Source organism: Andrena cerasifolii, chromosome 12 (assembly GCF_050908995.1).
Source record: "Andrena cerasifolii isolate SP2316 chromosome 12, iyAndCera1_principal, whole genome shotgun sequence".
Classification (NCBI taxonomy): Eukaryota; Metazoa; Arthropoda; class Insecta; order Hymenoptera; family Andrenidae; genus Andrena; species Andrena cerasifolii.
The window spans coordinates 11,478,481-11,493,378 of record NC_135129.1 but is presented as its reverse complement, the minus strand read 5'-3'; the positions used below and the strand labels follow the sequence as shown (position 1 = coordinate 11,493,378).

General features: G+C 40.6%; 2 protein-coding genes across 3 annotated transcripts; one reads left to right on the top strand and one right to left on the bottom strand.

The window, feature by feature from the left end:
- Nucleotides 1–20: 20 nt before the first annotated feature.
- Nucleotides 21–2,429, top strand: LOC143375102 (uncharacterized). The gene is made up of 5 exons (XM_076823879.1): nt 21–274; nt 557–1,062; nt 1,130–1,385; nt 1,503–1,580; nt 1,686–2,429. Exons 2-5 carry the CDS (start codon nt 779–781, stop codon nt 1,773–1,775), a joined length of 708 nt encoding a protein of 235 aa, XP_076679994.1. The 5' UTR covers nt 21–274; nt 557–778; the 3' UTR covers nt 1,776–2,429.
- On the bottom strand, nt 1,582–11,858 carry LOC143375088 (sodium-dependent nutrient amino acid transporter 1). Of its 2 annotated transcripts, none has more exons than XM_076823837.1 (11): nt 11,734–11,858; nt 7,660–7,749; nt 7,408–7,494; nt 7,064–7,313; nt 6,469–6,706; nt 5,600–5,974; nt 4,915–5,104; nt 4,202–4,378; nt 3,581–3,857; nt 3,415–3,509; nt 1,582–3,011 (listed from the first exon to the last, which is right to left on the bottom strand). In XM_076823837.1, exons 1-11 carry the CDS (start codon nt 11,743–11,745, stop codon nt 2,838–2,840), a joined length of 1,965 nt encoding a protein of 654 aa, XP_076679952.1. In that variant the 5' UTR covers nt 11,746–11,858; the 3' UTR covers nt 1,582–2,837. The 2 variants fall into 2 exon arrangements, with proteins under 2 accessions (XP_076679952.1, XP_076679953.1); XM_076823838.1 differs by lacking the exon at nt 11,734–11,858 and adding an exon at nt 11,104–11,429.
- Between the last annotated feature and the right edge of the window lie 3,040 nt (nt 11,859–14,898).

Here is a 14,898-nt window from a genome sequence, read left to right as displayed (position 1 = left end):
CCTTGGCGATAAAATGATCGCGATCCTGACGCTTAGATTGCGCGGCAAGTGATAAGAGCTCATCTAGTCGGGAATATGATTATTAACGTCGGTGCGTCGAGGCGAACGCGAAAGTGACGGATGAGAGCAGTGGAAAAGCTTTGCAACTATATTGCACGCTGATAAAATGTTGCACGGGTTCTCCATCATCGATATTTCGACGTTTTATCAGCGTTCTGGATACTCCTTGACTCACTGATTAAACTTCGCGTGACAAAGGTTTGTTATAATCGATGTAACAACGATTATAATATACTTGACTTTGAGGCAGTATATAATTTTTAAAAATTCCATATTTAATTATTGTAACTTAGAAATCGTAAGCCTTTTGTTTACAGTGAAATATTTGTGAAATGAAATTGAAAAGAATCTGTTAATTTATATGCCATTTTTTATGTATACTGATGTCCTGCAAATTTTGGATCTGGAGGGGAAGATGCCTTGCCGAAGAAAATTTCTTAAATTTAAATTTCATTTAATGTCATTTTGATTTTTTCATATGGAACGTATTATAGAGCTTTGAAACACATTGAAGCAGGCTCCATAAAGTGGAATGAAGTTTGTGGTGTCAAAGTCTAAGAAGAATAACAAATATGACAATTATTACTACACATTTTGCAGGCTACGTGCTCCAAAAAAACGCAATTAAATTTCCCAAAAAGGAGATATTACATAAGTAATAAAGAAGTGAATTGAAATAGTGAGACCTAGAAAAATCGAAATAACAAGCTCTAAAAAGATGACCGAAGAAGAAAAAATACAGGATACTACTTTTAAGGAAGCTGAGAAGATGACCGAAGAAGAAAAAATAGAGGATACTATTTGTAATCCTTGCATGAACGTAATTTGTTCCTTGTTGCCCAAAGAACCTGAAGAATCTAAAAAACAATCCAAAATCACAAAACAGCCGGACCCAATATTGGTACCACGAGAAGAAATCGAAAAGTTCTTACACGAAAGATGCATAAGCGAGTGTCTGATAAGAACTTTACTGAAAGTTGGTTTCACAGATGAATTCGTTAGGTGAGAGACCTGGTCCAAGAAACGTACAATTCAGACACAATTTTCAGAAAGAATATTTTAAATTCAGACTCTTAAAGGCCATGGGCTTCACCAATGAAGACATCACGATGTTGCAGAATTTGTGGAGCCTCGACTTAAAAGATGCAGAGGAAACCGATTCCTCCGTATCCCTCCCTTCTTCTTCTGACGAATATTTATCTTCAGATGGGCTTTACTTGAAAAATATGCTGAGTAAACCTCTGGCGAACGCTCTTCGAGAGATCGTTACCAAGAAGCCTTTCGATCCAGTCGAGTACCTTGGCCACTGGCTGCTTAATTACAAAGTGAAATGCTGTTAAAGATTCTTCTTTCTTCGTTGCTTTCAAAGTGGTCTATTTTCCTCGATTTTTTTACATATATCTGTTGATCTGTTGCTGAAATATTTCGAATGGTAATTTCAGATTTGCGAGGAAAGGGAAAAAAGGCAAAGGGACTGGGAACTGGAGTTGCTGATAGAAAGAGAAAGGCTCAGGCCACGTGTTCGTATAACGTGCAATTTTCTTCTATTTCTATCGATAATGCTTTACATACACTTTCTCAGATCGGTGTGATAGTTACTAGTACGCTTATTTTATTTAAAAAAGGACGTGGAAGACGAGGTATTTGTGCCGCTCAGATGCGAAGAGGAGGAAGAACACGTGGGAGATTGGAATTACTTGAATTACGAAGGATAAAAGGAATGATTCTTCTTGAACGAAGAAGTTGAAATTCTGAGCTCGATGGGTTTATCCAAAACGCGTATGTTATTTTATTGTTGACTTATGGTTTGCATCTTTAAGATCTTTTAATGAAATCTATGAGAACGAAATTGAATCTGACGATATTATTAATAAATAAAGGCGGGGATTATTCTTTAAATGTTTTTTTTCACGGCAGTCGTGAATCACGAAACTATTTTTTCTATTCGTCCCTTTTCGAGAAGAAAGTCAACTGGTTACTCAAATATGTATGTAAAACAGAATGTTGGGAATGGATTTTCAGTGATCTCGAGTAACCAGATTGTTTTGTTCTGATTATAAAATAAATCAGTTCCTTTTGACGCTCTGAGCAGTGACAAAACACTCCATAAAATAGGAAGCAGAGAACATTGATAAATTAAGCACTAATTATATGCTTAAATGCTAAAATTTAGAAATTTACAGAAAGTGGACTTTATCGCTGCTCGAAGGGTTAAGGAAATGGACATCCACTCTGAAGCTCGCAGTTCGATAAATACCTCCTCGTCATAATACTGTTATCTCCCTCGTGGTAGTTCATCAATTTCTAAGCAAACTATTTAAAAGAATATTACGAAACGAGACTTGCAGAGTCAATGAACATCCATTTTCCTTAGGGAACCGATTTCTTTCGTTCTGAAAATATAGAAACATTAGATAAACGTCGAAGAGAGTTAAATAGGGTCATGTATACTAAATCTACATCTACACACACGTACGAACTATATACAGAGGCAAGCTGAAGAAGCAAGGAGAACATTTCGAAGATGCTGTAATCTTCTAAGTGGAAGACAAATCTAATTTAAGTACTCGATGGTAACGTGTGTTTAAAAAAGTATTTTAGCGTGGAAGAAAGGAGAACAAAGTCGAAAGGGTATTTTTGGGATTGGGAAATCGTTGGTCGCCTTTGAAAATGTTTTCCAGCTTCGACTGCCACACTAAGTCGACCAAAATGGTACTAAGTGCCATGTTATCACGAGGAATGATCGAATACGAGTCCCTACTTGTAAAGTTTCGATTTCACACGAGCTTGTCCTCCCAGCAGAGTATCACGTAAACGAACTGCTTGATTCTGGAGCAATCGCGCTTCTCTCGTATCTTTCGCCTGGTCTCTTTGAATTCGCGCCAGGAAGCCAGCTCCTTGGCGTTTTTGGGTCCCCAGTCGGAGGATGGTTTGAAGGCTGACTTGATCATCTGTAAATTGAACGTTATTTATGTGGGCAAATAAATATGTGCGGGAATTATAACTGTTGTAATTTAAGTTGTTGTTGCGAAGAGAATAAGGAATATGGGGCACGATTTTCAATTAGAATTATACAGAAAATACTTGTAGAAAAACTTCAATCTATTTAAGTTTAGCACTTTATCCCTTTAGTATATTTATTCTTCAATTATAAAGATAGCCTAAGTGAGAAAATTGGAAAAATTGAATTTATCACTTCTTCGTATTTTTTAACAGAGAAACGCAGAAGTCAAAGTACCTATTTTGGGGAAAAATTATATAATTTACTATTGACTCTTCCATTATTTAATAAAACAGTGGCTTTTTTACTTTGGTGATCAATTTTAACTGTTAAAACTGAGTTATTGCTTGTACCTCGGTTACTTCCAAATTTCTGTTAGACATAATGGTGTAGATCAGCCAGAAAGGTATTTGCAGTGCTCCAAACGCACAGAGAGCCCATCCAGCCGCTGCAATTAATAAAAAGGGGATCCTGATAGTTTGTAGAATTAATTGAATATTAAGTAAAAATCGTACGAACCGTGTGCGCTATTTGGATAAGGGATTCCACTGTATGTTAATGGTCGTAGAGTGGCCAATGTATAAATCAAGATCACAGCAAGCAGAAGGGGTGTGATAACGCCCCAGCAGAGCCTCCAGTACATGGATGGCCTCCTCTTCAGCATGTATTCCACGTCGTCCAGGAAGTTCTCTAAACCGTACACCCAGAAAATACCTGTAATCTCCAGAGTGGCCAGGATGAACACGATGAACGAACCAGCGTGGTAATCCACTAGCTCTAGGATGAATTGTCCACCCTGCGGATGATTAAATGTACAGATAAAATGACCAGGAAGAATCTCGTTCCTCAAACTCTTTCGTTTCGTCTATTTTTCTGTTAAGCTTTCATGATAGAGCTTTGAAAATGTTTTAGTAGTTTCAAATGCATGCAATAAGAATAATTGAGAAATTCCTTTCATATAATTAAGATCAGAGTTGTCTTTTAATTGTTTGAGGAAAATAAAATTTTTTAATACTTCTCGTTCGCATAATGAACTTTTTTCTGCAATGAATGTAAGTTTTCTGGTGTTTAGTTGAGACAGTGAAAGTTTATGGGGATTGTATCTTGAAGGTAATGGAAAAAATTGAGAATTCCACTTACAGGTGTACAGTAAACGGTGCCAACGCAGAATCCAAAGGCAACGGTGCCAAGTACTACGTAAATGTGACTCCAGTTTGGGAATTGGTCAGTGATAATGGTGATAATGGCGCCGGTCATGGCGATAGCGCTTCCAATCCCGAGGACGTAGAGCATGAGGAAGAACAACACGGAGAACAGCTACGAGAAAGTAGAAAAAATTATCGTGTTATGTTCGTTTGTGGGAGTGAAAGTGAAATCTGGATCACCTCGTCGGTCTATAAATGGATCAATGAAATTTACAGGCGCTCGTTGCGATACCTATATGCGTGTCTAGATCACCCTGAACGCTTTCAATGAATTTATATTTGTATGTATAGAACTCACGGTGATCGACCACGAACTCTAACATTTCTGCAATCATTTTATGCTCTCTTTTAATACTATCTTCAATTTATTGTTTTGTTTTAACTTATCTTTTAGTTCTGCTTTATGATGGAATTGTTAATCCTTCGAGTGGGAAGTTAAGAAATGGGGAGGAATAGTTTACGAAGGGGGGAGGAATAGCTTAAAAAGGAGAAGAAATAAAATAAAGAATCTACTTGAATCCCTTCGTATCACTCTACAGCTACCCAATAATTTGGCACCTCAAGGCTGCAAGATAAACTTACAGATCCAGAGACATTCCTTTCCTAACTCAAAGACATGATTTTCTGATATTCAGGCAAATAAATTACCTGCGGCAAGACAGTGAATTTCGCAATTGCATCAGGATAAGACACGAACGCGAGGCCAGTTCCACCTTTAACAACATCGCCGATGTCCTCGGTACCAAGTTCGTGGGCCAGGTTGCCGAGTATCCCAAAAATCGTGAAACCAGCCATCAGACTAGTGAACGTGTCCAATGTGGTCACTACTATAACGTCTCTGAAAAGGAACACAAAAAGAAACCACGTCTAAGAATCCTCGAACGAAAAATCACCTTGCAACATCTTTAAGGGTTGATCATTCTGAAAGCCAGAAATTAGGCAGAGACCTCATAACTGAATTGCCTGCGGCATTTACTAAATATATAGCAGTGGTGCATTCCAAAGACACCATGGAAATTCTCTCCAACTCAAATATTCATCCACGAAACTTATTTCTCTACAAGTAGACTCTGATTTCTCACCAAAGCTCGCCCGTTTAACGCTTCGAGTGGCGCGAGGTTTTCAGAAGTACCCCTTCAAGCCTGCCCAGAATTTTGCTCAGGTCGTCCAAAATTCTCTGGAAACTTTCCCACCGATATCCGCGCGAAGCATGCCGACGTCAGTCGGAGTGTTAAAACACGAGGCGCTAAGAGGTGAGGAGGAAGACAGAGGCCTACGATTCTAACACCACTAACTCGTCTAATCGATCATTATTTTATGTTCTGAGAGTAACCTGTATATATTGTGTCTAAAGTCGTTGTAGGACGAGTACATGACGACACCCCCGAAGCACACCGACAGCGAAAAGAAGCACTGTGTGACAGCAGCGTACCAGACGTTCGCATCGAACAGCTTCCCCCAGCTGGGCTTGACGAAGAAGATGATGCCGTCCACGGCACCCTCCAGGGTCACTGCCCTCGCCAGCAGGCTGACCATGATGATGTAAGGGAAAATCGCCAGGAAGTAGGCTGCTTTTCCAGAGCTCTTCACCCCGCGCGCTAGGACAGCGAATATGCAGAGCCAAGCTACTAGCAGACAGACGGTCAGCTTCCAGTCTGGCAAACCGATGCCATCGTCGATGCTCTGCTTCTCCCTTAACACTGTCTTCCTGGTGGAAAAGTAGTCGTGGTGGATTAGAACTCGTTGACTATTGTTTCTACCAATGATGCTGTGGTTTCATATCGATTTAGTGGGGGAGGGGCTGTGTATGTTCCTTCGTGGGAGTTTGGAAGGTTTTGGGAGGCTCTAGGAACTTTCAGGAGGTTTTAGGAGATCTGAGGAGAATTTCAGGAGGTAGCAGGAGGTTTTAGGAGGTTTCAAACGGTCTTAGGAAGTTTTAGGAGGTTTTCAGGAGATTGTCAAAGATTTTTAGAGATTTTCAGGAAGTTTTCGAAGATTTTTAGGAGATTTTCAGAAGATTTGTATAAGGATTAGTTAGGAAGCAGAAAGGAGTCCTGGATAGATCACCCTAATAATTACTTAGTAAAGAAATAGATCTACATTTGAACCTAGGGTTCAGTGATTCCCTTTCCCTCTAAACTGATGAAACTGATAGGCTTGGAAGCTATGGACTCTCCTTCAGGGGATGTTCAGAATGTTCACCTGAAGTAAAGTTCAGCAGAACTTATCATGGTAGCGTTGCTCCGTTGGGTGACGTTGTAGGATCCTCCTGAATCGACACAGGAGTCACCCCATTCTTCGAGGCAGGTGGACCAGGGAAGCTGAGCCTGGAAGCTGCCGATTAGGTAGTAAAGTGTCACAGACATCAGAGAACAGTAGTAGGTCCCTACAGCCAGCATGGAGAACATCTGAGCCCAGCCGACTCCTCGAAATCCTGGCGCTGTGAAGAATGAAGAAGACCGATGCAATCTTCCAGCAAAAATTTCCATAGCTTCCACTTTGACATACAGAAAGAACAATAATACCCGAAAAGGTTTAGAATATTTTCACTTATTACCCATCAAGACTTTTAAGATTCTACTTCCATTAATTCCTTTAATTCTACAAATTCATATGCGCGGTCGCACACTACATGCACTCCTGCGGAGGACGCCCATAGGCGTTCCGCGAGCATAGTTAAGAAGCGCAGCAGAAGCATTTCCGCACACCACGTTTGTATTCTCGCGATGTCAGCGTTGAAAGAGGCCGCTATCTCCTAACAAACCGTAGATTAATTATGTGCTTTAAACATTCACACCTGCTGCCCACATCTTCACCGAGGACCTGCTGCAGAATTGCCCCATTATCATTTCCAGGTAGTAGAACGGCTTGCCGACGACGAAGAGAACGATGATGTAGGGTATCAGGAATACTCCTCCACCGTTTTCGTACGCAGTGAAGGGAAACCTCCAGACGTTCCCCAGGCCAATAGACATCGCGATGCAGGACATGAGGAATTCCAATCCGTTGCCCCAGGTCGCCCTCTGCTCTCCGTTCTCCGCGATGGACTTTATCGGATTTCAAAGAACACATGTACATAGAGTGAGCGAGAATCCTTGCAGGATAGGGAACAACAAGACTCTGTTAGATTCTGGGACATACCATTTCCTCGGGGATGGACAAGGTGAGTGGCAACTTGCGATCATCCTGGATCCCATATGCGAAGGCGAAACTCTCGTTATTTTGAAACTGAAAGGGGAATAGACTTATGTAAGTTTGATAGTTCCTATGTAATCGTGTATAGAAATGGTTAATAATAACAATTTTGAAAGGCTATGTGGCTCGCTTGATAGAGAAAATTAGGTTCGAATTAAAGTGTTCTATATAAATTGATACGATCGGTATTAGTTGTACCTTCTCAATGGGTCCACCCGAATTCGAATTTTGCAAGTCTGTAGTCGCGCGGCCGTCGTCCCCCACGAACGCGGCGTTTTGCCTTCCGTGCTGAAAGAAATTGGTCTGCTTTAATTCGGATAGTGACAGGAACAGCCTCCTGATTTCGAATGCGAATAACTTTCTCAAAAAAGGAAGTTCAAAACTTGTACCAGTTAGACTCAATGCAATGCCAACTGAATGTTAGTCCTAATATCAACTGGAATTTTTATTCGCCTAATTTCAATTGAAGTCTTATAGAAAAGGAAAATACGTCGGTATAGAATAAAACATTATACACCTGATTCCAATTCTCTGGAATACTAAAATATTCCGATGTAGCAGAGAATTTGGATCGGGATTAGACGAACAAGAACAGAAAGTGCTTGGAGTTTGCAGAGAAATCTCAATTAGAGTTAAGGCGAATAAAAACGGAACACTCTATTATTTTAATCGCAGATATTTCGAGATCGATTTCAAACGAAACCTTCTCCACGTTCAGTCTCCGCTGATAGCATCTCCGTGACATCCATCGCGCTCCGGCTGAATCGGCGTTTCGCGAAACGTCTCTATAAACACTGTCCCACCGCAGAAGCTTGCAATTCGCGAGTTGCCACGATTATCCTCGCGTGCGCCGTTTACGCAACAACACGTCGAAGCAATCGGCGAACGCGATTGTCCCGCGCCCCGTTGTTTAACAGGCTGCATACCTCTCGGCTGTTTGTTGCACGCGAATCGAGTCGTCTCGAAACGCACCACTGACGGTGCCGGTGGATCCGGAGATATCCAAACGCGGGGGCTCCAGCAACGATCCGACGTGGCTGCGATCGTTGCTGCACGGAATACAGAGACTATCGAATTATCAGAATGGTCACAGCTCCTGCAGACTATCCGATTTCTAAGTATTGCTTCAGGCGCGTCGACGGAGGGATTAGCCGAGGGGGGTTGCGAAAGTTTGGTAACAGGGCACTTCCACCGGGTTTTGTTAATAAAATTAGAGGTGCTGGGGCGTGTGCTTAAAGGAAATTAAAAATTTCATAATTATGAGGTAGGGTATTCGAATGCGGGATTTCTTTTCATAGATCTTCATTGATGGAATTATTTGCAGAAGGGGGTTGCGAAAATTAAGCAGCATTCCCAGAGATCCCTTTGTAAGATTTTGTAAGGATTTCAGGTACCGAGGTGTTTAGTAGGGAAAAATAATTTAAAGTACAACGCTCTTTTTATTTCGAAGATAGAGCCGTCGGAGCAACTTACCCCCGGAACTTTTAGCCCCGGTCTGCCCTGTTTCAAGGGAATTGAATATTCAAATGCAGGATTTTTTGGTAAAATACTACGTGCTCGATTTTGGTAGGCGAGACGGGATTTACTTATCCTAGTTTCACGAGGATCTACGATAAACTCTAACGCAACATGATGATTATTACGTTTTATTGCGCAAAGAAAGCCGGTTCTACGACTACAGGATCATTTTATAACATCGAACGCGATACTACACGCTACTGGCCCTTAGACTTCCTGTTGTAGTCGTTCCTTGATCCAATTTCCCTCGCGTTGCCTAAGATAAATGGAAAATATGTTCTACCTATCATAGGGATCGTCCCTCGCCGTTCCTTTCTCAACCTACACCGATCAATTATTTTCTATAAATTTAGTAAATCTACCATCAGATCTCTAAATCGTGGAGCCACTTCTTCAACGGTCTATGCAAAAATTTCCCGTGCAATGTCAGCGATAGATATAGATCTTTCTGGTGAAAGAGCAGGGAGATAACGATCTTCCTGATTCAAATATTAATTTCACCTTGACGATTGGCAACAGCAGCGACCATTCAATGGCAACGGCATTTGGTGATTAATCGCACCAGCATTTCGCAAGTGCAAATCTATTCTGATTACTTTCCAATCCCCACTTGCAAGCTTCCAATCCTAAACATCCCGCAACTAGGATTCAATTTAGATAGAAATAGGTAATAAAATTCAAAAAGTCAGTTAAACTTATATAATCCGATTTCAATCTTAAAGAATGATGAAATTTAATTAACAAGTGGGATTCTAAAAAGAAAGTAGCTTTCTGTGTAAACCAAATTAGTGTCTCGCGATGATTTTTTCGAGCTGATTAGAATTATTTCGTAGGTACCAACGACCTTTGACTCTCGACGAAGATTCGTTTCTCAGACGTCGTTTACTTGGTTCCTAGAGTTGCATAACGCCAATTAAATGCCAGAAGATGTGTAGAAATAAAAGCCTCCAACGGGTAACGATTTTCATAATTATTTTGGGTGGAAACTTTCATGTCGTCGAGTGGTCGCCGTGTATCTTGCACGGAGGACTTCGAATGAAAGTTGGATTTGCCTTAGGCCTTGCGTAAGATTTTTATTGTCAAGTTGCGTGCGGCGGTCGTGCAAGGTCTGTGCAGCCTACATTATGCCCGAGAAATCCTGGGATTAAGCGGAAATTTATGAACCTCCGAGGATTTAAAGGAATATAACATTTAATATTTCATGGATCAGAAAGAATTTAGAAATATTTCTAATTTCTTCTATTTATTTTCTCTTTGGTATGTAGAAATGATCGGCTTCTAGCTTCTAATTCTATTAATATTCCTGCAATATAATCAACTTCCCACGAGCTATGTAATTGAAGACGAAACGACACTTTAACGAGCCAAGCAATCGATGGAGCAAAAACTGTAGTTCTTATGTGATCCAGGAAGGTCTCTCTGATCAAGGAAGCTATAGGAATGAAGTTGTAACGTCTTCTTGAACGATAGAATTGTTAGTTTGCTGAATGAAAAATGAGTTCACTTGAAATTCTTCTAAAATAGATTGTACTAGGAGAATTGATTAGGAATTACTACCATCGTCGAGGTGACTGTATTTTTTGGTAAAGGAGAAAGGTGTTCGAATATTCGAGTTACAGAGGATTCTTTTATGGTCAAACTGGGCAGTTGACAGTTTCTACGGAGCGTGAGTAAAGTACGCGATGATTACCGTTAAAGTCATCGGCATATTAATCAGTGGAGTAGCTCGTGGAAGGTTCATTCGAGTCAAAATTGTAAAAGTTCTCTCACGGGGAATTACGCGACGTGTTCAGGTTACTTAAACCTCTTTGTTTTGATTAGAAGGGAACACGTGGCGATTCCTACCCACGTGGCTGCTTCCAATCTCCCTGGTGCATTCAGTGATAAAATATTCTGTTTTATAGTAAAGAAATAGTGGCCCTAAAATCTCAGAAGACCTAGGACCTAAAATCTAAGAAGACCTAGGACCTAAGAGTCCTAAAATCTAAAAAGATCTATGTCCTAGGACCTAAGCCCTAAAAACACCTAAATCCTAATAGAACCTAAGCCCCGAGATCCATGACCTAAAACCTAAGCCCTAAGAATTATAAAAACGTAATGAAGCTTCTCACAAAAATGGCATACCTTCTGCATCTCGTTCAACTCACAACGACTCGAATCGTGATCCTGATTTATTTATGTGCGCCGCGTGCCCGATCGGGAGGATGATTTCTGGCGGCTTGGGACACGGGTAGAAGCTCGAATTCACAATCCTGTGACATCTATGGGAATGGTCGCGACAGGTGTAGTGCCTTCGCGAGGATCAAACAACCACTGACTGGCAACGACGGTACATACACAGCTTGTCAACGAAAGTGATCGAAGTAGGGATCGCGGGGACCTAAACACGATCGAGAAGGGGAAAGCACAATTTCCGTTTCCCTCACTGTCATCCACCTGTCCCTGTCTTGATTTATTTCATCAGAAGCTGAGGATGAGCATTGATAACGTCCTTAAAATCTACTCGCGACGACTTGTAACTCGAGAAGAACAGTGGTATAATGACTAGTAGATGTTTCTCTCCCAATTAACGACTTCTTTCGAGCAATCAGATAACTGAGAATAATAATCCTGGAGAACCTTAACACAAACTCGCTAATTTAAAAAAATAATCCCCCAATGCTCAAAATAAAATTAAAATCGAATCCATCTTTCACGAAAGTCACCACGCTATAATTAACTTCCAACACTTGCTTTAATTACCACCAAAGTTACCTGTGGCTCCATGGTTCCAGATATTTGCAGATATTCTCCACAACTGAAGTTTCTTCTCGCGAAGTCTTTTCTAATGCACTTTGAAATCCACTATTGCAAAACAGATCCCTCTTAAGGCATGAAAGGGTAAAATTACCACTAGCAAAATCACAACTGAATCAAGGGAGGACTAATCGTTGGCCCACGCGAGCCTGATGGAACGAAAGGCATGGACAGCCTGTGGAAGAAGGGGTACTACTGCAAAAACCAGGCTGCCCTGCCGTTTCTTTTTGCTCGGGACACGTGTTTCCATTCAGGAAGTCGTTGAGCTCGGACCGATCCAGGAAGGACAGGAACAAAAGAGAAATATTGTGCCTTCGAAGGCCACACTAGCCATATTATCTCGTATAATGTGTTACAGCTGGAAATTTATTAGACAGCTCTGTTTCATGAGGCTTAACAATGTCAACTCCGTAATTCTCCCATGACAGATGTCTCCAGTGTATTAAAAATTGATTGTCTAATAATAATCACACATGAATTAACTCATTCCATCTACAGTTCAGTATTTACTCCTCTACAAGTACAATTCAGAAATCGTGACGAATCCACTTTCTTTCTGTAAATCGAACCTTCAAGTGACTAGTTAACTCGTCCTCTCTTCGCGTTGAAACGTACAGAGGCTCTGGTTTAATAAACCTTGCTAATTGCTCGACCTCCTTGCATCAAGGATGAATGTAAATTCCACTGGCTGCATCGCTCTAACGCGAAAGGATAGTGGAAGAAGGACAAGGAGGAGGAAGTCGATGCAATCTCGAAAACCTGAGCTCTTTCTCGATAATATTAATCACAGTGAATTTTCAAGCAAAAATAGCAAACTTCAAAATTGCAAAAAACCATTGTTCGTTCAAAGGGCACAGTAAATATTTCGGTTAAATAAACGTTGCAGTAGATTGAATTTTTATCAACTGGTTTTTAAGATAAGCAGCGCGTTTTATTGCAGTAAGGTTCAGCATTTTATAACAGTCGTGAGATTAAAATGCTTCAGATATTTACTATTCTACGCGCTAAGTTTCTTAAGGTCCTTTTTAATTGGTGGATAATAAGAAGCTTGTGCTTATTTTTAGAACGTTTCGGATTAACGTTGGGACTGACTTGATGCTCGCTTATTATGATATTGAGGTGGTAAAATGATTGGTATTTTCTTCAGGGTCGTCGAGGAATGTATGAAGGACACCCTGGGAACCGATTTTGTTGGAAATTTTTTTCAGAAAACGATACATAAGTATAATAGAATGCATCAGTGGAAAATTCATCTTTGATTCTAAAACTGAGATTAAAATTGCAAATCTAGGTCCTTAATTCGCAAATCTAGTATTCTAAAGAAAAATTGCATTTGTATGGCACGGCAGTGCGTTAAATACATACCAAGCAAGTGTCTCGTGATCTACGCAGACATTTTCCTACCAGAAATCTGTGCAAAGAATCAAAAGCGCCCTCTAAGAATTCAAATTTTAATTAAACTCCGTTACTACGTAAAATATGATCAACGTCCATCCCTAAATTATTCATTGATTTTCCAAGTCCTTCCAAACTGAATCGCCCAAATACCACAGAGATCTCCCAATGCTATCAATGCGCAGTTTCGCTCATGAGAATTAGGAAGGAAAACAAAAACCCCCGTGGGGTGATTGATCCCTTTCGCGAAGTCGCGCACACGTGACAGCGGCAGCTCGCGCTAAGGGGATCCCCAAAATTGGGCAACCGCGAAGGGAAAGACCAAATCCTCAGATCAACAGACTTTCTATACGCGCCGAGTGTAAAATAGACGGGGATCGACGGCGTAATGAACGACCTTCGACGGTAGCTAAGGGACAAGAGGATCTATTGCACGTGAAAGTGAATCGCGAGCCAGCTGAAACTGGTTAATTCCAATCGAAACCAACTTCGCGCGAAATTTACCTCGAGTGATGTCACGCGATTTATTTGCTGTTTATGTTGCGAAATGGAAACAGGAGACCACTAAGTTCTGGGGGACCGCTAAGAGTTCAAGGGAAAACGTTCTCTTCGTTTCAAGTGCACTACTTTAGTCTAGCTACTCCGGGACGAGCGCGAAGAATATTAAATAACAGACGTCTAGGAGGCGATTTTAAAGAAAAAATGTTATACGAATGTAGATAGTTTTCTGAGGACATACACGATTAAAACAGTTTAATGTATAATAGAAGTAGGAGCTTAATGCAAAGTGATATTTAAGAAATTAATATGAAGCAAAGGAATAGGAGGTATCAGTGGTTTACAATTGAAAGAATTTTATTTTTATTGTCATTATTATGAAAAGAATTATGCAGGCGTAGAATTTGCAGTGAAACTGAATATTCTTTTGCTTTAACTTCCCAAAGGCCACTTGGTATCGAGCCTATCATTTAAATTGCAGCTATGTACATGAATATTAACAATACCATCTACATTTTTTATTGAAAATCACGTACCGGATAATCCGCTATCGTCTTCTACACCAGTTCAGAAGCATGCTGCTTCTGATCCACAGCTCATCGTTTCGTTGCACTTTCTCTGCCACAGTACAACTAAGCGTTTACTGATTCGGTGGAAACAGACGTTCGTGCTTATTGCTAGGGATCGAGAGCGTGATGAACCGCCTCAACCAGTTTTTCAGGGGAAGCCTTGACCGTTGGATACTTCATTGCACATCCCGTGGGTTAGAAAACACTTGGATCCGCGATATGTGACGCACGTGGCATTCCCTGTGGCTGGACGGCTCCTGGAGACTTTAATGCAAGCACTCGTGATTATACATATACATATTAGTGCTGTGCAATGGAGTACATAACGTGTAAACCTGTAAATGGACACCACTAATTTTCCTCCATTTTTATCATTGACTCAGACTGCTGTTGAAATTTAATTTTAAGCGAGACTGGGTCAAATTATTATCCAATTAAGGCATTGTTGTGGACAGAGATTAGAATCTGAGGAGATTGAAGGAGATTGTATTTTTTTATTTATTTATTTATTTTTTTATTTCCAGTTGTGCCTAGAGTTTGTGACGACCATGATTCCACCTTGTGCTGAGCAATCTTTTAATAATTGTTAATATTGATTTGAAAGGCAATATGTACGTAGTATTAAGAGTTTATGACTGTGTCTGTTGATAGTCTCTTGTAA

Coding starts and splice junctions, on each gene's coding strand:
- LOC143375102 (XM_076823879.1), top strand. CDS start 779: ATGACCGAAGAAGAAAAAATACAGGATACTACTTTTAAGGAAGCTGAG. Junction 1,063..1,129: donor TTCACAGATGAATTCGTTAG/GTGAGAGACCTG, acceptor TTTTAAATTCAG/ACTCTTAAAGGCCATGGGCT. Junction 1,581..1,685: donor GAGAAAGGCTCAGGCCACGT/GTTCGTATAACG, acceptor TATTTAAAAAAG/GACGTGGAAGACGAGGTATT.
- LOC143375088 (XM_076823837.1), bottom strand. Junction 7,495..7,659: donor CGGGTGGACCCATTGAGAAG/GTACAACTAATA, acceptor TTCCCCTTTCAG/TTTCAAAATAACGAGAGTTT. Junction 5,105..5,599: donor TTTAGACACAATATATACAG/GTTACTCTCAGA, acceptor GTTCCTTTTCAG/AGACGTTATAGTAGTGACCA.